At 46.0% G+C, this 21636-nt stretch overlaps 7 protein-coding genes across 7 annotated transcripts; 2 read left to right on the top strand and 5 right to left on the bottom strand.

The window, feature by feature from the left end:
* Positions 1-1629: 1629 nt before the first annotated feature.
* Positions 1630-3765, top strand: AOL_s00078g566 (uncharacterized protein; the record flags this gene model as incomplete). Its single annotated transcript, XM_011123829.1, has 1 exon — positions 1630-3765. The coding sequence occupies one exon, from the start codon at positions 1630-1632 to the stop codon at positions 3763-3765; it is 2136 nt and encodes a 711-aa protein (XP_011122131.1).
* A 2035-nt stretch (positions 3766-5800) lies between these two features.
* On the bottom strand, positions 5801-6097 carry AOL_s00078g565 (uncharacterized protein; the record flags this gene model as incomplete). Its single annotated transcript, XM_011123828.1, has 1 exon — positions 5801-6097. The coding sequence occupies one exon, from the start codon at positions 6095-6097 to the stop codon at positions 5801-5803; it is 297 nt and encodes a 98-aa protein (XP_011122130.1).
* A 1307-nt stretch (positions 6098-7404) lies between these two features.
* On the top strand, positions 7405-9393 carry AOL_s00078g564 (uncharacterized protein; the record flags this gene model as incomplete). The annotated part of the gene is made up of 5 exons (XM_011123827.1): positions 7405-7449; positions 7603-8051; positions 8140-8386; positions 8468-8906; positions 8990-9393. 5 exons carry the CDS (start codon positions 7405-7407, stop codon positions 9391-9393), a joined length of 1584 nt encoding a protein of 527 aa, XP_011122129.1.
* Positions 9394-10361: 968 nt separating this feature from the next.
* On the bottom strand, positions 10362-11832 carry AOL_s00078g563 (uncharacterized protein; the record flags this gene model as incomplete). The annotated part of the gene is made up of 4 exons (XM_011123826.1): positions 10362-11191; positions 11266-11575; positions 11641-11745; positions 11821-11832. 4 exons carry the CDS (start codon positions 11830-11832, stop codon positions 10362-10364), a joined length of 1257 nt encoding a protein of 418 aa, XP_011122128.1.
* A 1382-nt stretch (positions 11833-13214) lies between these two features.
* On the bottom strand, positions 13215-15366 carry AOL_s00078g562 (uncharacterized protein; the record flags this gene model as incomplete). The annotated part of the gene is made up of 2 exons (XM_011123825.1): positions 13215-15184; positions 15237-15366. 2 exons carry the CDS (start codon positions 15364-15366, stop codon positions 13215-13217), a joined length of 2100 nt encoding a protein of 699 aa, XP_011122127.1.
* Positions 15367-16922: 1556 nt separating this feature from the next.
* Positions 16923-17846, bottom strand: AOL_s00078g561 (uncharacterized protein; the record flags this gene model as incomplete). Its single annotated transcript, XM_011123824.1, has 1 exon — positions 16923-17846. The coding sequence occupies one exon, from the start codon at positions 17844-17846 to the stop codon at positions 16923-16925; it is 924 nt and encodes a 307-aa protein (XP_011122126.1).
* A 370-nt stretch (positions 17847-18216) lies between these two features.
* Positions 18217-21394, bottom strand: AOL_s00078g560 (uncharacterized protein; the record flags this gene model as incomplete). The annotated part of the gene is made up of 10 exons (XM_011123823.1): positions 18217-18240; positions 18300-18395; positions 18520-18670; positions 18737-18922; positions 18987-19692; positions 19863-20066; positions 20167-20384; positions 20474-21063; positions 21135-21210; positions 21312-21394. The coding sequence occupies 10 exons, from the start codon at positions 21392-21394 to the stop codon at positions 18217-18219; spliced, it is 2334 nt and encodes a 777-aa protein (XP_011122125.1).
* Between the last annotated feature and the right edge of the window lie 242 nt (positions 21395-21636).

The following is a 21636-nucleotide window of genomic DNA, read 5'->3' as shown; positions in this document are numbered from 1 at the left end:
TGCAACAAAGTCGAGATGCTAACGTGTCGATGCAATGGCAACGAAAACGGCAGATTGATGGCGAAAAATAGTAGCCAAGAGTGACAAGAAATGGACAAGAAAAGAGGCGAACGTCACTAAAGTCTGGGCGCTACGGGTCTGATTTTATATGTGAGCAAGAAAGCACAATTATACTCTGTACAGCTGCAGCATCGTCTCAAACGGCAAGGGAGGGCTCGTCCGTCAACCTGGCAATTTTACGCTAATTAGCGTATCGAACACATCTGGTGCCTGGCGAATGCGCTGAAAAGGAATGGTCGATAATACTCCCGCCAGAAATCTATGTATGACGAACAAGTGGAAAAAATCAGGTTGCTTGTCAATATCATGCATCAACGAACCCGATGACATTGCATTGCAGTTCCAGTTGCCAATGGATCCCAAGCATTGTCCGAGCTTCTGCAATTTCGACTTCCTTTGAAGTCAAGAAAGACAAGACCAAAAAACCGAGCAATTCTCCACCCAATTCACTCTCAAATCTGCTCATATACGTAAGATATTGTAAGCAAATGCCTTCCGACTTCCGGGATTCTTTTGAAGACAATCACGATGTCGATTCTTTAGTTTCATGACTGACTTCTTAGCTTGGGCCTGTGTTGCCCCGCCGGAGTGGGTTTGGTGCAGGAAGGTGGGTCTCCGCTGCGAACAGGGCAGGGAAAACGGGCGTCCGATTGGCTGGAGCGCCCACCACAATTCCCAGAAACGGTCTAGACGAGTCTGCAGGTTGACCACTACGCGGGGTTTTGAGCTGAATTTTCTTTTTCAATATGCAAGCTGTTGGGTTTTCTCACCAGCAAAACCTGAGAGCTCGAAGCTTTTTTGTGGACGAAGCGAAAAAGCTATTGTCGCAGATATCCACATGAGACGGCGCTGAACGTTGGCAATGGAACATGGAACTCCGATATGCATGGCAAAATCCAGGACATTTGAGTGCCACGACGGGGCCAAGATGATGAAGCATGTGCCCTCCTGGCTCTAGGCATTCCAGATTGTTTTGAAGTGGCCAACTGTTGAGAGGATATTTCAATTCAAGGTTTCTCCTTCCTTCCTTTCCGCTTGAATCTGCATATTATTCCATGTCGACATCGGTAGGCAGGCGAAGCATCAGGTGGCACGGCATCCTACACAGCTACCGAATCGATATATAGATCTATCACGAGTGACGATTTCGTGATATCGCATCTCAGATCTCCCTCTTCCCTCCACGAACGAATTTTTGGGTAACTAGGACTCGAACTAGTAACGCGGCTGCCTGGATAGCAATACTACTGCATCGTACCAAACACCAACACTCGATTCAGTTAATTGCACAGACATTCGAATAACTCATCGTCGAACAAGTTAAATTTGAAGGAGGCAGAAACTTGGGGCACAAGTTGAAGGACAGAGTTTGGGCCCAGCTGGTGGCATTTGCGGGTAGCTTAGGAAAGTAGGACTGGAACAGGTACAGGATGCATATGGTTTAGTTATTGAAGAAGATCAGACCAAACCTCAACGTCGCCCAACAACACACTCGACTCGACTCGATTCTCACTCTTTCTTTCCCCCAAATTCACAGAGACGCCGCTCGGGCTCTCCATAACCGCCAAAATGCCCAGTGATATGAGCGACAACCTTTTCAGCAAGACCAACCGTGATATCGCCCGTACATACTGGATCATAGTCGGGGTGGTCATAGGCTCTCTCACCGCCCTCAACATCATTGACCGGATCCTCGTTCGTTCGAGGCTCAAGGCAGCCGCAAATAATAGTCCCCATCCGACCCGGGTGAAGAACAAAATAGGCCAGATATGGGCAACCGCAACTGCTGTGCTGCGGGAAGCTGCTCTTCCTTCTGTCCGTTCTTTCACGAATAAAAACACGCTGTTGGCGATGTTCACTCCTCTCCCTCTTGGTCGATCTGTCGTCGTCTTTATATATATGGCTATGGTTGCCATCATGCTTTCGATAAACGTTTATACTTCGGGTTATTGGTACTACGAAAAGATTGCATATAGGGCTGCATGGGTCTCCGTCACTCAGATTCCCTTTGTCTTGTTGATTAGCGGCCGACTTTCACTTTTTACCCTTCTCACAAACATCCCTGGCGAACGGATCAACTGGCTACATCGTTGGGTCGGCAGAGTCATCCTAGTTTCGGTTTTGGTACATATGGCGCTCTTCTGGCGTGGATGGGATCTTTCGGACTTCCTCCAAACCGAGTTGGAGATCATGCCCATGGTTCGGTATGGATTCGGAGGGTTCGGCGTCCTGGGATGGATTATGTTTACGTCTATTGCCCCAGTTCGATGGTACACATACGAACTATTTTACCTTAATCATTTGGCTAGTGTCGGTGCTCTCCTCTGGTGTCTTTACATGCACGTTCCAAAATCCGCCATTTACAACGTCTGGCTCGGGATCGCATTCGTTGCGTTCGATCGATTCCTACGAGCAGCTCTATTTTTATATAGTAATATCCACAGTTCCTCAACCTCGACGACCAAGTCAAGCTACTCGCTCCACTTCGGCCATACAGCTGAAATCGACATCCTGGACCGCAAAGAGAATTTGACGAGAGTAGTCATCAAGGACGTCAAAATGAAATGGCGAGCAGGTCAACATATCTACTTGTCAATCCCTTCCCTACGGCCATTTGAATCCCACCCATTCTCCATCTCCAATACATACGAAGCCCTGCCGGCACCAGGCGAGGAGTACAAAGAGCTTGGTAATGCAGCAGCAACCCGTAATGGCAGCCGAGATCTCCACCTCCTGATCAGTTCAAGAGCCGGATTTTCCAAACAACTGCATCGAAAATGTGGCCCAGCCGATAACGCACCAGTTGTTCTGAAGGCCTTCATCGAAGGACCGTACGGTTCACCGCCAGCGTGGAATACCTTCGAAACCGTGGTTCTAATTGCCACATCTACTGGTGTAACATTTACTCTCCCAATCCTTGAAGAAATCGCATCAAATCCGGCTTGTGTACGACGAATACACTTCCATTGGACGGTCAGGCACGTCAGCGATCTCAAACTTCTTACTAAGAGGCTAGCAAGGTTGGGTAACAAGGCAAGGGGTAAGGGTGTTGATGTCTTTATTAATATTGCGGTCACTTGTGGAACCATGAAGACCGCCAAGGACGGGAAGTTTGTGGTTGGGAGTGACGATGGGGATTCTTTTGGAGCATCTGGCTCGGTTGCAAGCAAGGGGAGCGAATATTTGTTGCTCAAGACAGTCGAAAAGGATGGAACTGTAGACGAAATCACCCCTGTGAATGGAGAGCCGGTAGCAACATGTTGCGCAGGTAAGAAAGAAATCCCAGCGCCGCCACCGAAATCATGTTGTGCAGAACCATCCGAACCGAAAGCAACATCTCCATCCCAAGCGGCCCAGGCCCATGCTCGAACAATCTCAACCTCATCCAGCAATTCCTCAGCTTCAGACGAAGAAGGAGCACCTTGTTGTTGTGCAGCCGGTACTGGTAACTCTTGCTGTGAAACCGTTTGCACCTGTGGCTTTTCATCCGATGATATCGAATTTAGCTGCGGCCGTCCCTCGATTTCGAAGATGATACTTCCTCCTATCGAATTAGCCGAGGGGGAAACAGTAGTGGCTTGCTGTGCCAACAGGCGGTTGATGGATGACGTTAGGAACTATGTTGGAAGAGTGTGTGATGAAAGGGCAGTACACAAGGGGAGTGGTGCACAGGGTGTGCTATGTTGGACTGAAGGGTTTTATTGAGTTATTCATTTGCATTGCATGGAGCATTTGCTGGAGTAATACCCTTTCTCTCTTTTTCGGTTTGATGCCTTGCGCTCCCAATAGAGTCGAGATTAAATTTAATGTATACGTATTGTTAATGTGTTTTTCTGTTGGTTATTATGATACCTCAGTCGACATGCACTCGGTTTGTATAAAAGACGATATACTTAGAGATCTTCAATTCTAATTTAATCTATGAACTCGATATATACACACCTCTCAGGTCAATGGCAGAGTGTTCTATAGACCTAACTATACCATTATATATCCTCCAGTGTAATTAATTCTATCACGATCAAGTTTGAAAACATCGGGGGGTAAAATATGAGATTGATCATATTTTGAGATCATTAATTTCGAATAACCTCTTTAGTTTTGACAGTCCACGTATACGTACATCAGATCAAATATAACACAATATCGATACTTAATTGTTACATTAGATATCAGCAGCTCGTACGAAGTACCAGCTGGAAAGCCACATACTTTGGTTGGGTGATTGTACATATATTTCTGCTATTATACTATAACTAGTGGGTTGACTGGCACACAATCAACATCGGCTCCTATAATTATACATTCGACATCTAGATCTGCTCTCTTATCACATAAAAAATACCATCACTGCGCATACCACACCTTTAGGCTTCAAAATAGCCAAAAAAAAAAGCCCCCAAAAAAATCAAAAAAAGTCAGCTGCGACACAGTGGCATCTAGGGAAGGGAAAGTCGGGGTTTTAGAAAGCTCATAACTTCATGGATTTGCAAGATAATTTCATTCTGAAAATTTAAAACGGGATGTGAAAGAAGGATAGGGAGCAAGTTCACAATTATGAAAAATGCGGAAAACGTGGTGCAACGATCTCGAGGTTAAGGATGGGATTTTATAATTTAAAAAACTTTAGAGTTTGCAATTGGAGGAGGGTTCTTTCGGTTCGGTGCGCTGAGGACTCGGCTCGGCACCGAAATTACCGCCAATGACCAAGCTATCGATCTCGGAGACGACAACCTCGGGGACCGCGACCGAGCGGGATACACATATTTATATCTGAAATTTGTCGTCCTAGGGTTCCGAATTAGGTTTGCATCAAGAAGGGATATTGTGGCACTAGATGTCGTGTCCTGGATTCGAGTGGAGAACCCCTTGAGATGACTAGAAAGATGTACACGCGTGCACGGCAGCACAATGCAAAGCGTGTCTACGGTAGGTCTTTGCCTCCTCGTTCACGTTCTTTGCCCCCCCCTCTCTGGCCCTTGCCTACGGAACTGTTTGATTAATATGTAGATTTGGTGTGCTAGCATTCGTGGAATTCATGCTAGCGATGTTCATAGTATGCATGGTTGGCCCCCCCCACCACAGCTCGAAACAATGTTCTTGGGACACGGGCTGCTTTTCTCCAGCCTAGCCCTGGTTTTTGGGAACTATGTATATACATAGACGGTACCGACGACCGATTTGAGGTTGCCACAAAAGCTCGTAAATATGAAGCCGTTAATGTTTTCTACCGGTGTCTGTCACCTGTCAACCTGAAGCGGGTTTACGTTTCCGAATTCCCCCATGTTCAACTGCCGACCTATAGAACCTATTTTATACACAACAATATCGTCTTATCGAGTCGATAAAACGGGATAGATTGTTTAATTTCGGCTGATAAGGTATCAGAAAGATCGTGGAACAACACACACCGAGCTAGGCTCCGGAAGGTGCATACTGTCCAAGGCTCAGGTATTACGATGGTTGATAGCATCGCATGTTTTGCTTTGTGCACTTTGTGCAATTGCGGTCCTGCTGGCCGTCTCGAGGCTACTGTTGACCAGTTCTTCAAGTGCATGAGACTTTGCCTCGCCGTCTATGACCCTACTTCTAATGACAACCCCGCAGTCTGTTTGGCCATAGTATCTACAAATAGACCATTGGCGGTGCAGAGGCACTGCAGCAGCTGCTTGGGCGCTATTCCAGTTTTCACGATGTAGCCAAAGCCAAGCTAGCTGGGCAGCAATTCGTGGGCGGCTAGCTATTGCCATATTGCTGAAAAGAGCCTCATTATGTCTTCTTGTGCCCTCATGTTGTTGTTCTGAGGCACCATTTCGACCCAAGACCTCTGCAGCTCGAGTTCTGCAAGATCGTGAACTTCGATCGTGAGGCTGAGAAGATGTGGTTGGATATCACAAAATATATGCGCATCCTCGGGCTGCTTCTCGAAACCTTTCAGATCGCCGTTACTGAATGTAGTATCTGACCCGAAGATCAAATTGAGCAGGGTCTTGGCCTCTGGGTGCCGTCGCAAAGCTTTCACAGACGGGAAACTCATAAAGTATCGTTGACTAAACAAGGCGGGTAATGCAAGAAAGATTGACTATTCACAACATGGGACTTCTTCCCAAGATCTTGGTCAGAAGGCTATCCCTTTTTTTTTTGTATCTTCAACTGCGATATCAAGCCTAAGATGCGGCTCAACAGCACAAAAATCGCCACCCTGCGGGGTATCGATGCAAGGACTCGCTAACGATTGGGGTAGAAAACTCAGTGTGACGACCAAGAAAATTCTTTGGGACCCAAAATAGTCTCCCTTCGATGGTGCTGCACCTATTCCTTTCACAATCTGCAAGTGTGGTCCCTTCTCATTTTATTTGGAAATTCTTTTGGTAAAAATTGCGACAACCGGGCCAAGTGGCCAATGAGGTGTCGTGGTGTTAGGCGGATTTTAGAATTCTGAACCAACAGGTGGAGCCGCTTACTTGGGTGGACCATTCAAATTCCAGCGGCATGGCCAACGATTTTCTTGTATTTGCACAGACTGAAGAACAGGAAAGAAACGGAATCGACCAAAAGGCTGGTCTTGGAGACCAGGCGTAGACAAAGTCGTAGAGTAATATTTGGACATATGCATGCACAGGCAGCGCTTCATTATCGAGGTGCATACTATGTGCTCGGATGAGTACCTATTCCTGCCAACATCAATAGCAAATGTGGGTCCATCCAAGGCGTTGCAGAATTGTTTCTAATTTCTCCAACGACAGTATTCAATAGAAGACGGTTGAAGATTGAAGAAGAAAGTGTAAAGAAATACGAAAAGGGGAAGACCAGGGGCAGCTTTTCACGCTGGCGTGATCAGCAAGCATGGGTGAAAGGACCAGGGCGGTAAATCATACTGGCCCTGTTGGGTCAGGCTCTCTCCGATCCTCATGGTCAAGATTCTTCAAGGCAAGGATATGAGGCTGAAAAGGGTGCTTCAATATGGGCAGACTTGGTTTCGTCTTCGTATTTCAAACTAATTGGTCCGAGTCAAGCATTTTGAACCCCATCCGCCGGCCCAGGCTAGCCATGTTTGGGTGTCAATCTGACGGTCTGACATCTGGGGACGGGTTTCTCGTCAAAGTATAATATCAACAGAAGCCCCCCAACCAGCACAAGAAAACTTTCCGCGAATTTTTTTTTTTTCTGTTTGGAATTCGATTGTTTCGTCATTCTCTTTGTTTCGATAATTCCGACTTCCAATTCACTGGGTTTGGTCATAACGTTAGGGGGCTCGGGTCTTTGTAGAACATTTGGGATCGAATCTCTCAGTCGGTTTTTCATATAGCTACTTAGTATATATCTGGAGGGAGACTGTGGAGGATGGCGCATCGATATTCGGTGAGATATGAACCTATCCAAACAACGGTAAGGAACCAAGAAAACAAGGTGCTTCGACGACAAATAATGTCTCGATTGTTATCAGATGTTGCGATTCATCTGCTTTCTTCGTTTCTCTTGCCAAACACCCGCTTTAGAAGATTTGTATCCTGACTTTATAATTTTCGGTGGGATTTAAAGGATCAACCGGGCCTGGAAGTTGTCGACTCTCCTCCGCCGCCACCACCCGAGAAATTATTCCAACAGCTCCAACACCTGTCCAACGATCCTGCTCAGTCGACACCTATCCCGGTAGCCAGCTTAGGAGGAAATTATCCTGGGCCGCCGCCGCCGCCGCCGCCGCCACCCAATCCCTATGCACAAGAAGGGGGATATGAGCATCCGCAATTCAACGGTGCCCCACCGATGCCAGAGAAAGAAGGCCGGATATGCGGTCTGAAGAGATGGGTGTTTTTCGTTCTGATCTTGGTCGCTGTCGTAGTCGTAGCTGGTGCGGTCGGTGGCGGTGTCGGTGGCGCTCTTGCAGGAAAGAACAACAATAATAATAATAGTGCTGAGGCCAATAATGGTCAGACATCAACTACCAGTACGGGAGGCTCTGCTACAAGTACAAGTGCAGGTCCGACTAGGTACGAATTATCAAACCGATCTGACATGTTCTTTTTTAAAAAGATTTAATGACGGTGTATTCTGACATGATGATGAATTTCGAATTAGCACTACGAGCGCTCCACCAAGACTTCCAACACCGGGAACATTTGCTGCTGTCAAATCCTCGGATCCAAATCAAGAAAATTACAATAGTCTTACATATATTTTCCAGGATATCAACACTCCGGATATTTGGATGTGGACTATAATTCGAGGCCAGGATTGGATTCAAATCGGAAAACTAGAGGGTTTAAATCCACCACCGCGTCCGAACTCTTCTATCGCGGCTGTTCAGGCACCAGATGGAGATACTGTAAGGGCTCCCTTGAGATATGGAAGGTTTATGTGAAAAAGGGAGTGCTAGTGACACTAACTTTGGTTTATTTTAAACTAGATTTCTCTTTATTACACTGCAGAAAATGGGACTCTATACGACGCTATTGGCAGCCCGCAGGGCACCAGATGGAGAATGGGTACTCTAGCTCCACTTACCAACTACGGTGTCCTTGTATCAGAAGGATCAGGTATCGGAGCCTCCTGGTGGGGTAACAAGAACGACAACGGGCCTGGCTATCGAATTCGTATATACTATGTTGACAGTGCGGCAGCCCGCGTTCGAGAACTTGCGTATGATGCAAACAAGACCCCGAAGTGGTTCATTACCGATCAACAGTTGGAAACATGTTCACCACAAGCCAAGATTACTATCGCACACTTGCCGCCAGAGAACTCAACAAGCACTAGGCAAGAAACGGCACATCTATTTTATGAGGATAGAAATGGAAATATAAGGCATTTTCCTGGCTATGATGGAACCTGGGATAGTTCATATGGTAAGCGTGAATACTCTTATCCCATCGTTTTATTAACACTATATTAAGTCGGGATTGTGCTAACGTTGTATTTCAAATAACAGCGGAAACTATCCAGCAATCCTCAATCCCGCCTGGCGCCTACATCACCGCTAGCCTCTACGTCAATCAAGCCTCAAATCATACTATCCGTCTATGGTATCTGGACGAATCTTCCCGTCTAAGCTACATCGGTGGTCTGGGCCAATCTAAAAAGGCATTCCCAGATTTCGACAACCTCGGAACCTTCGATAATCGAGAAGTTGTCAGCAGTGGCACTACAAGGTACATCAGCTTAGGCGAAATTGAAGGAGGCTCATTAGCAGTCGTTGGCTGGGTTGAAGGCGGAGAACAAGTCCGAGTATACTACCAAGGTAGCATAAGAGGGAATGCAGGCAAAAACGCTGCCGTAGAAATTGCGGGTACTCTTGGGTGGCAGACCAAGGTTTTAGAAATCGAGGAGTTGTAGAGTTGGAGTTTCGATGAGTTTGGTTCGTTGTCCGACTTGCTCCGTGAGGAAAAGCACCAGATATCCCTACAAGTGTTTCTTCTTTTCTTTCTTCTTTTCTTTGTACTATACCCCCCTTTTTTCATTTCATTTTTTTTCCCCTTCCCATTTTTACCTTTCACTTCACTCACTCACTCTTAAATCCTTGCAAGTCTCACGAGATAGCATATTGCTTTAATGTCGTACTATGGAGTTCCGGTTACTAGCACATTTGTTTTTATTTACCGAATTGATAATAGAAACGTGGAACTAAATGCGTTTCCACACTGAGATACAACCATATCCTATGCACACGCCTAGCGGGAAACTAGTTTTACTCCTGGAACATTGACGGTTTTTCCGTAGGGAGACTACGGTTTCCCTGTTATAACGCGATTCGCACTCTCCGAATATAGGTCATTAGCATTGGAAGAGTGCTGGGACCATCCATGTAAATATCCGGTTATCCGCAGGCTCATTTATCCCGCTATCAGCAATCTTAAATTCTAATTCCGCAAGTTTCAATGAAGCCTTTTACTGTGTATCGGACTCAACACTGATTGTGAAGTATATGCCGGTATGCATGCTAAGATAAATGTGCTGGGATGAGCCGTAATCTGTCCCGTAAGCTTATTGAAATCAAATCAAAACGCGAGATTATATTAAGAGTTTGAGAAGACAGCCGCCTACGTCAAAAATGTACGAGCACGCATCCTGTACATCAATAAACAAAATTTTGAGCAGCCAGAAGAATAATTATTTCAAGGATTTTATATTATACATGAAGACAGCCTTAATCGCGGAATCAAAACAGCAAACGAATTTGACAAAAACCGGGTAACCCCCGCTAAGCTTATAAGCTACGACTTGAAATTGCTGCGATCCAGGTAAATAAACTTTCACAGTGGTTAGCTCTCCCGCACATACATGTACATCTATAGAATAACAAACTATTGATTGTAAAAATGTGAGAAGGGTGCTTCGCTCTGCCTTCGCGATCCACCAGGCGGCTCCGGAATAATACCCACCGGCCCCCCACGTAATGCATCCACAAGATCCATCCTAGCATTCATATTCCCCTTCTTAAAACTCTCAAGATCCATTCCATCACTCGCCATACTAATTTCCCTATCTACCCACCCCATATCACTCACCCTTTGCCCGATCCTTGGCACAGGTGTGTGCTCAGTGAAGCTCATGCCAGCATGAGAACTTCCTGGTGTAGATGAACCAGCAGGTGCATGATCATCCCAATTAGTTGGTGGTGGGCCGTATTTCCCATCAAAACCATCTGGAAAGCCGAGATCTTCGTCGCTGAGTTCTCTTCTACTACGGCCGATACTACTGTCGATGTTGCTGCCGATCATTGTGGTAGTATGACTTTCGAATGGAGGGATGAGAGCCGTGGTGTCGAATTTGCTCTCGAATTTTTCGGCATCGCCTCCGATGGTGCCTGGGCCGCTGCTGCCTCCGTTATTGGGAGTGTGGCTAAATCCGCCATATGTGCCTTTTGCACTATCCTGGAGAGTATTTAAGAACTTGCAGCGTGGGAAAAGCCTAATAACCAATGGTTTGACCGCGGGAGCGCTAGAAGTTATGATGGCGACATTTGCCTCGAGCGAAGACATTGCAGAAACGCTATAGGCGACCCAAGTCGGGTCTGAAGAGTTCCAATAGTCTCGAAGGTAATAGAAACGGAGACCAGAGAAAATACAAACAAGGGCTCCGACAGAGAAGATAACTAGAACTACTATCTTTTGTCCCGTCGAAACTTTGAGGTCTTTGGGGTTTTGTTAGCACGTCCCTTACAAAGTCCTCTGATGCGCGTAGATAATAATATAAGGTTCAACTTACGGCGGACCATGACCCAGCTCAGCAAGTACACAAAGACATCTGTTGCTATATTCAGACTTGCAATCGTATAATTCAGCGCAATGAAGTTTACGCATGATCCTGTTGGGTCCCCAAGTCTGGTGTTGAATGGCCAGCACTGGAACAGAATCGCCATTGAAGATGCAACCGTGTATAATGCCATGAAACCTAGCGTGATATATACGACGAGTCTGAACGGAGGAGAAACTGAAAGTCTCAAGTAGAAAAGAAGAATGGATATTTTCATAAATCCGAGGATCCAAGGGTATAAGGATTGAATCGATAAGCCAATCTAAAGATATTTTGTTAGCCTAACGCCTAGGGTCTAAGAAATATTGGTAGATTGACGTTACATACTTTCTTCGTTATTACGAACTGTTCGTATGGCACGTCCCAAATATGGTGATACCAACCGGCGTTCATGGCGGCGATTTGAAGCCCATACAGCCCAAATGATGCGGCCTAAAATAGCCAGGAGATGTCAATGTCAAAGATTTTGAACTTTTGTTCGAAGTTCAAAGACATGAAGGAGCTTACCATAGCCAACATGATAAACCAATCATCCCACCCCATATATCTCGTAATTCGAGCGCGGGTATAAACCCGCAAAGCTACGGTAAGAAACGCCAAGGAAGTAAAAACGGTAGCTATGGACAGCAATTTAGGTCCTCGGGTCTCTGGATTCTGTGGCAGCATACCGGATGATTTAGCTTCAAACTTCCCTTTAGACAAGATCTCGTTGAATACTACTTGTAGGAGCTAACAATCGAGGTACATGAGCTATGAGATTGTGCGCGGACTTACTTCTAGATCCATCAGGGGCCACGAAGCCGGCCGGGACCAACTGTAGTTCCCGGCCGTATTCAGGTGGACGTGACCCGAAAACCAAGTGGTGTCAATATCTCCCATATCTCCTGTTATTGCATGGGTGCTTTGTAAAACGGCTATTGAACCCAGTCCCGGTGCGGCCCTAACAGTAGAGTGCTGTCTAGTTGAAGATATGCTAGTTGACGGTGCACCCCGTTTGGTACAAGACAAAGGTGGAAAGGAACACAATGATTATCAGATATGAATGTGCACGGACGAGACTGGGCATCGGGCTTGTCTATATAAGAAGGGGCAAAAGTACTAGGCAAGACGATAATTTAAAAGCCTCTAGGACTTCCGACCCGTCAGTGTCGCAAAAGAGTTTTTTGAAAAAATACAAAGGTTAACGGGTTTGTCTTGAAGCTTTAGGCTTAAATTTCTGTTGCAGAGCATAATAAGCATTTTTCAGGAACGAAACCTAGAGGCAGTAGCTTCGTCGTTGACCCTATACGTGAGAGTTTAGGTGGGAAACGTGGTGATCATACTGAAACTTATACCTTCGTTGGTAGTGTTCCTGTCCAGAGATAGTAAAAGGTAGGACGAGAAATTTGCGAGATTGTCCCAAACTCCGAACTTAACAGCCACTGCGCATTGCTACTTCGGCATGGGACTGCGCCCAAGGATCGAGAAGAAAAGCTAAGATCTCACGAGAAGTCTAGTGGAAGGTTCAGAAAGCTACATATATGATGATATAAAGTTCCCAGATAGGACATCCATTCGCCGGATCCGGTACTAGACTCGCCTGGAATATGTGTTGGTGGAAAAGGTACCCGCGGAAAACCTTCTAGATCAAATACAAATCCGGATAGAACATTGAACTCTGGCTGCTTTTATTTCAGGGCATGGCGGCCGTTTTTGTAGCTATTACAATACCTTATGGGATCGCGTGAGGCAACGATAACCCGTCTCAGTGCTCTTGCCAATTGGTATTGGCTTGATCGTGGGGTATGTGTATATTACATTTGTTGAATTATCTCTATCGATATATCCCTTGTGTTCATGAGCTATCATACATATTAATGTAAGGCTACATTCATTATAAACTATTGTACCAGCCTATAAGCTTAGTTTTCAAGATATGTTAGGCCGAGACCCATATGATGGCACTGCGAAACTTCACTCAAACCCCTCTGGTAGCCATCCCATTGCAACCACCTCATGGTAGGATTCCTCCATTTCAAAGCCTCCCATTCTCCGGTTTTCTTCACCTGGCCCAATGTATTCCAGTATCCTCGAGCCTCCAAATACTTCTTTTTCGGGTTCGGCTCGTGGTTCCAGGCAAAACTGCTCCAGTAGTCTACCAGTAGCTGCGAGAATGGAATATCCAAATCATCCCTTGGCATGAGACCACTCCAGATCAACGCCCCGAGGTTAGCGTCTACTATTCCTGAGTGGCACTTGAAATATTCATCGGCGGGGGATCCACCAACTGGGGGTTCGCATTCCGAAACGGTGAACAGCGCTGGCTGGTGTGCTCTGTTGGCCTCATAGAGGAAGATTTTCGGAAGTTTGCGATTCTTTGCAAGGAGATAAGCTTGAGACCAACTCTTGCATCGAACGAATCCATTGGTGAGAACCCGAACGGTGAGGTTGAAGGCTGCCACAGCTGGGTCTCCTGGAGGAAGCGGGAAGGCAGGATGGTTTGCGAATTCGGTAATATCTCTCTCTTGAATCTTGCCAAAAACTGAATTTTCACCACCGGAGAACTCAAGATATTCATGGGCTGACGTTGCGCTGCCATTGTATCCAGAAAATTCGGGGGAGGTAAAGATAGCCCATTCATCACGGTTAAGACCCATTATGATAGGGACGTCAGCAATATATTCTCTACTAGCGACAGGGGGGCCACGAGTGCTATGGATGTGAATGTCATCTTTCACAGCTCCCCACAAGACGCTTGTATCGGCGGCGAATAAATCAGCGGCCGGCATGGTTTTGATGCAATGAATGGGTTCGGCGGTCGCCGAACAGCCAGAAGCGTTAAGAAGGCCTTGGAACGCAGTATGAGCCTGTGCAAGGGTTGGAGTGTCATTGCGGATCGAAGTTGTGCTATATCCTCCTACCGAGCTTTCAACGATTCCGGCGTGGAACAAACCCTTTGCGGCTTTCGAGGCCATCAGGATCAAGGTAGAGCCAGCGCCAGCGGATTCTCCGCCAATAGTGACTCTTTTTGGGTCTCCACCAAATGCTGCGATATTGGCGTTAACCCACTTCAGAGCTGTGACCATGTCACCGATACCATAATTTCCCGTAATACCGGCGCCATTGGTATGTGTAGCCAGGAATCCGAAGAGTCCAAGTCTGTAGTTGAGTTTAACGACGACGACATCCCCTCTGCTGGCGAGATTGACACCATCGTAGTTCACCATATTGCCACTGTTGTGAGTATATCCACCTCCATGGATAACGAACATAACTGGCTTGAGGTCCTTAGAGCGGCCAGAGAAAGCAGCAGGAAGGTATGGGGTGGCGATATTCAAGAAAAGACAGTCTTCGCTGCCACCGTCTCCCTGGACACACATATTGCCAAAAGCTAAAGCATCAGAACTGCCGGGGCTGTTGAATACAGTGGAGTGCTTGAATCTCTGGGCGGGGTGCGCATATCGAACTCCATCAAATCGAAAGCCAGCAGAGTCTCTGAACCCAGTGATCTTATGAATTCCAGTGTTCACTGTGATTTGGTATTGAGGTGCTGGATTGCTCGTGTTGATATTACTCACTGGAGCTGAGTGAGTGCACAGTGTGGGCAATCTGTAGTGGCGACCGCAGTGCAGTGACTTGATTTCTCCAGTTCCGGTGATAGCTCGACATGGCTTATCTGCAGTCGGGGCGATCCAGTATAATTCGTTCTTAGAGAACTTTCCAAGGTATTGCTGATATGAGAGTGTATTGTTTAGGCCCTTGGAGAAATCTTGGCCTTGGCCTTCGGGAGCCCAGAGAGTTTCGGAGAGGGCAGAGCAAGCCGCTTGGCCCTCAGGTAATGTTTTGGAAGCCTCTACCAAGATTGCCGATGCAGTCCTTGGAGTAAGATGTTCTTCAAAAATTAGTCTCCATACGAGGAAATGTAAATCCAGGGAACTGCTTACCAAAAAGATCATTATCCTTCAGAATTGTGAGGGCCGATTGAAGGGACGAAATCTCTGGGGCCGCCTGAACAAGCGTTGCATGTCCAAGGCAGTATGCCGCCAACAAACTTACGAGGGGCTTTGAAACCATTATCGTGGATGCGGATGACAATAGAGCTACGCTTGAGGAATCGAAATCAAAATTTGGGGTTCTGGCTAGCCTATATATACACCAGCTTCATCTCTGTTCGAGCGTTCCGTCTTCTGGGGTATCAGTTAGAGCAGTCAGTATATTATCTACCCGCGTGCGCGCCGCGTCCCTTTGCTTCTGTAGGGTGGAATCTCACGAAATAAAGTTTTCATAATTCCTTTTGTATTATCGCGGGATACCGGGGAAAAGAACTGGATGTATACTAAAGAGAAAGGCTAGAATACGACTAGGAAGCTCCATATGGTCAACCTAGATGGGAACTAGTTCTCGTCATGACAAGGCGCTATGTGCTGTAACTGCGGCCTGCGTTTTCGTCTCGAAGCTCCCAACTGTGTTGTTATACAGGGCACGCACGTGCATCGGGAGGGTCGATCGGGAAAGTGGCGAGTCTAATTCCCCATAACTTGACGAACTAAGAGCTCATGGGGCTTGCGCTAACGGTGGGATTTACTTGGGCTGCGCATGGGCTTCAATTGGGAATCTGGTGAGGTTCCCAACTTTCTCTCTTTGGGTGCAGATAGGCGTAGGCGGCAGGTCACCAAATTACGTAAATTGGGTCCAGCACAAGAGTAATCCCGACGGTTCCGCCGCAGAGAAAAGGAAAGAAGGTGCAAAGGAAAGGCCGAAAACTTTCCTCTGAGGTTTCATCTGTGCATATCTGCAAAGCATCTCGAAGCCTAGTTAAACTTATAAAAAGGCTAACTTCTAGACCCGCGAAGGGTTGAAAGAGTAAATGATATCAGTGTAACCTTGGCCTTGGCTTCAAAGGAATCTCAATTTGTGGTATTTTGCAGCCCCGTTTGCGTTGCTTGGTTTTGATTTTGGCTGGTTTATTGGTTTATACCTTTAGTATCTGGGGACGAGACTATATTAGTATTATGATAACATGCGAAATTGCCTCTATTTTGTACAGACTCGACGTCCAAAGAAGTCAGCACCGGATAACAGTTATACGAGTCGATACGTAGCCAAGTTTTTAAAAGCCCGGTAGTTATGGATGGTATGGCTGGGTGGTTTCTAGCCCTGGCGAAACCTTAAATAAGTTTGTTGGAGACGGCTAGCGGGACCCACTTGCCGTATTGAATGAGCATCCCGTGGTGCCAGTTAGCTCTGCTATTTGGGCTTCTTGAGTTAATAGACTCGAAGATGTTGAAGTCTTGACCGGGAGGATGTCTAGTTTAGACGGGTGGTTGGGAAATTAATTCCATTATTCAGGTTCTTCTTTCGACCCATTCTGGAAGAAAAGAGGTATTGATTTCGAGGGTATCAAAATTAACTGCAAACGATCCGGCTTCTAATTTACACAGGGTTGGTCAAAACGAAAGCACTTGCATTTCTTCGCCTGCTATTGCAGTATTAGATTGTGTTGTTCTTATTCTGCATATACGGCTACTTAAGTAATTAAGTACCCCAGCAAGAAAGTAGATATAACGTATGGACATACATATAAGTGTTTTAATATTCTATCTTCTTCTCTGTTCTTCACATATGTGCTATTATGCAAGTGGTGGGTATAACTTTTCAAGCTGGGGCGGGGAAAGTGAACACGATAGCTCCTTTTTACCATTCAAATCAGTCTCGAACTTTGGTTCTAATAACTTCACCCCGCCGAACTCTCCGACATAGCTTGCAAATAAGGAAAGCGACATACATCCTCGGGCATTTTTGGACGAAAGTTCTTGGAACACTGTATAAAATTCCCCATGTACTAAGCCGAGCTGCGACGTAGTGTCGATTGCCTCTCCTAGCACCTGAACTACGTCTCCGACCGTGACAGCAGCTGGCCTTCCATCTGCTTGCTTCGGCCAAACTTGTACCTTACGGGTTTTATTTAGTTCGATTGCGAAACCAGCGACTGGGGGGTATGTTGCATTTTCGGATAGTACAGTGCGAGGGGCAAAAAACCCACGAGGCTGCTGGGTACTATACACGAAACGTTCGATTGAAAGCGATTTGGCCGCCACGAAACGAGGTCTGGCGGATGGTGCCATATAAAAGAAGAGAGCTTTCTTTTTGTCCATTGCCATATTGTAGAAAAAGGGGTGTAGTTCCAGCCTCGTTCCCTCTAGTTCCGCAGGGTGTAGCGTGATCTGTGCCGGGTTCAACCCGCCAGGTCTTCGGTGGAGTGGTAACCGACGTCTTGTTGTTAGGATATCGTCAGATTTGTTTTTTTTGACAAAGAAGCGGAAGTCAGGGGAGACCCTGGATAGTGAACGTAGATCATGGTAGTCAAGCTCGTGGTGGATGACTTGGTTCCATATCGTAGCCGTAAGCCCGTGCAGTCGAGTTTTTGAACCAACAACAAGCGATTTAAAACGTCGATTTGCTGGCTTTAGGCGCTCGTGAAGATCGAAATATGTCAAAGAAGTAAATATCTGGTACCATATTTCTGCGGGGAGCTCAAGGAGAGTCGATTTCATTTTTAATTAAAGAAGTTCTCAGTGCTGAGAGAACAACATCCAGCGGATGGATATACCTCGCAGCGGATACGCCGGCGCTTTTTATTTGATTTTTACGGCGTCCCCGGAGTTTGGTTACAAGACTGAGTTCCCACATATTCAGAACCGTGCGTAATGACTCAACGCAAATTTTCTGCACTTTGTATACTTGCGGAGAGCGGGCGGTTGGTGGGCTTGGCAATCGGTCGATGATCCTTCATAACGGCTTCAGATTGTGGATGAACATAAGGCTCCATTCATGACTAATTACCGGTCTTATTTCTGGGCCCGTTACAACGCAATGGTCTATGAGCTCTATTCTATGCATGATGCGTGAGGCAAGCTCGATCGACTATCGTATGACAGCCTCTAAACACTATAGTGTACAGATCGCCAGCCCCCACTGCCCAAGTTATGGGGTATATAAATACTAACCTCCAAATACTTTTCTATAGATCCGGTTGCACGGACGGTACCCGAAACGCATAACCCTGCGAGTTGAAGCTCTTTATTTTGCCGTTCCAAGATTTGCTAATTTAACATCGATGTTAGAGCTTATGGACGTCTAGCCGCGGATAAAAATTCCCCGCATAGACAAAAGGGTACTTTGGATGATAAAGGGTCCGAGCAAAAATTTCAAATGTGTAAAACTCACCTCTTCATAAGAATTCCTCATAATATATCTGATAGTGGTAACCGGGTTTGTTTGGCCAATTCTATGCACTCGCGCCAGGGCTTGCTCTTCTAGCATTGGGTTGAACTGTGGCTCTAGGAGATGTACTTCAGAGGCCACGGTGAGATCGAGACTAAGAATGGAGCGGGGAACTTTTGTTAGAGGTCGTCCTTCACGAGTTGAGGGCCAAAGAACCTACCCTGTGCTCCCACTTCCCAAGGTCGATAGAAAAACTCTACAGTTGGGGTCATTTCGAAATGTGTGTAGATGTTCTTTCCGCTCCCTCGTCGTCAATGAGCCTTCCATCCGGGTGAACCCTATCCCGTTACTTTTCAGAGCCACCTCGACTAAATCCAACATCTTCGTCCAACAACTGAATACAACACTATAGATGGAGTCAGGAATATGGTAAAAGTGGGTGTCGGTACATGGCCATTGGATAGACGTACCTCTTCCCGCTGAAGCCTGACTGGAGATTCGATATAAGATTTTGAACTTTTGTCGATGGCTGGGTGGTTGATATAGTATAATCTTGAGCGGACTTGAAGCACAGCGGACATTCAATTGCATCCGAATTACATTTAGAACAAATTGCGTGTTGACAATCCTCATAAGTTACTGAGTTTCCGGTAATTGTTGCCGATAATTCGGAACTCTTGCACAATTCACAAATCGGCTCAGTGAAGGTGTGGGATATCGCGTATTCCTCACCTCCTTGACATTCGAACCGCCGAAGTTCTTCTTGAACCAATGGGGGCAAAAGGTGAACACCATGATTACAAACCTGTCTCAACCTTAGGATCAATTGAGTAGCGTAGGTTCCGATATTTTTAAGTGTTCCCTGCCGGACCGCATTCTGAATTTTAGCGTTGACAAACCGGCCGAGTAGTCTGTGTAGACGCTCTTCATCGGCGTTGAAATCGAGCTGCTGTACTATATCTCTTCGCACTGGTAAATCTAATCTGGAATGGAGTTTTAGTCTACGCAAAGTTGTCTCTGCGACTAACTGTTGAAGTTCCTGCAGGGACTCCTCGCCCCTCTGCCCTAACGATTTAATGATCCTTGACTGGAATGCCGAGCGGGTGCCATATGTATCGTGCTGAAGGAATTCGAGAAGCGACCCGTAGTCATCAAGTTTATTTTGTATAGGCGTGCCTGTTAGACACCAACGACTTTCCGACTTTAGTGCATATTTTTTTTTGCTTGCTTTGTAGACCTCTCGCGAATGGTGTGGGCTTTTCCCGGAGTTATTGTTAGCTCGGTATTATTCTAACTATTAGATGGGCGAGCTTAGCTCAGCACACAAGCAAGCCCACAAGACTAACCTTCGTCTAAAATTATTCTCCTCCAATAAAATGCTGAAATCTTTCCTGCCGTTCTGGATCTCGAATGCAAAGCAGCATAGGTAGCTATGGCTACATCATATTGCGCAAAGTTTATTTCCGGTAACTTCCCATTGACCGGCTCACAAACTATGTAGCTAAAGTTCGTTGTAAATCTTTTGATTTGTTCCTCCCATCCAGTAACGACTATTATCCGCCAGTGGTAAGCGTCTGTATCCGTTACAGGAAAACGTTTTGGGCTCTAAAAGAACCTGCCAAATGCAAGACTCAGGATGTCGCTACTCACCTGATTTAGGACATATGATTAATGTAGTGCCTAAACTCTGAGCACTGCTCTGATGTGGACTCATATCTCTACTTGTCGCAATAAGGGCTAAGGCTGTCAAGGTTTTCCCCATTCCCATCTCGTCTGCTAGTATACCTCCTTGGGATTTGGAAGAGCGACTTATTGGCGTAGGATACCCTTCTTTCTGCAGCATCCAAGCTAGACCAATATTTTGGTGCCTGGTTAAAATTATAGTTGAGTGGTTAATAGCTTGTATCGAGGTTGTATACTGGCTTAAGGCGGGAGTTAAGTTGATGGGGTGACTTACTCTTTCAGCTTGACAGTTATACTCGAGCTAACCTGTATATTCAGGTATTCTAGGCTGGGAGTATTTTCGGAACCTGTTGTGAACAAATCCGATATCTCATCATTTTGACCACGAAGCTCTTCGACAGCTGATTTCTTAGATTTGTTTCCAACCTGGTCCTGAGCAGTATATACATTTATTCCTTCTGATGCAAGCTTTTCTATTACTTCAGGGTCTGAGACCTCCAGTATATGCGGGTTTGAGTACCCAACCCCTTTTTTCTTTTCATACGGGTCTTGCAGGTACATCTCGCTGCTTAGCAAAGCCCGCCCAATGGAAAATCTTTCCTCTTCGAGGCAATATAGATCGACTGCCACTTGAAATTCAACAGAGGAATCAGTTTTAGTAACTTCAGAGCTTGATAGATAAAGTTTATAGTCGATTTCGAATCTGCTGAGGATTTCTTGAAAGCTAGTGGAGGCAGGTCGTTTGAGGAGCCCAAGGTAGTGCTTGTTTGCCCATAATTGCACTGAGCCGCCAATTGCAGAGAGAGAAAGTTCTTGCCCAGTGTTGATATTATCTAAGCTCATTGAGCAAGCATCCAAAAGAATCTGCAAGTTGTAAAAACGCCGTTAGTGTTCATCTATATACGAAGAGATGGCACCGAAAAAAGAAGTCATACTGAGCCTAAGCAGACCATCTCCTGGCTATAATCTTGGTTCGTGTTGAAATTTGATTCGGCAATATCTGTTGTTACTCTACAAAAATTAAGTCTAGGGGCCGGAAATGAAACCTGTGTATTAGTATCGGCGCAGTTAGGCGTCGGACGGGGACTTGTATCCCCAGTTTGTGAGATAACAATGTCGGATTCATAGTCGGAAGTGTATGGGCTTTGAACGACGAATCCGGGGTATGCGCAATCCGAGCTCCACGAGGAGTCATATTGGGAGTTTGGGTCGACCTCATATTCGGAATATCCTAGTTTACGGCGATGATATAGCTTGGGTCTTCCCGGATTAAGTCAAGTATATCTTAGTCAAAACATTTTTTTAAACAACAAAAAACAGGGCACCTTTGCCATAGCCTTGTGTGTGGGATATAGAGGGGTTTAGGAAACCGTGGGCTTATGACGAACACTTTCAAGTAAGGCTGGCATGCTGTATTGGCCTCAAACTGATCGGGAA

This window comes from Orbilia oligospora, assembly GCF_000225545.1.
Source record: "Orbilia oligospora ATCC 24927 unplaced genomic scaffold scaffold00078, whole genome shotgun sequence".
Taxonomy (NCBI): Eukaryota; Fungi; Ascomycota; class Orbiliomycetes; order Orbiliales; family Orbiliaceae; genus Orbilia; species Orbilia oligospora.
This window is presented reverse-complemented; position numbering and strand designations above follow the sequence as displayed.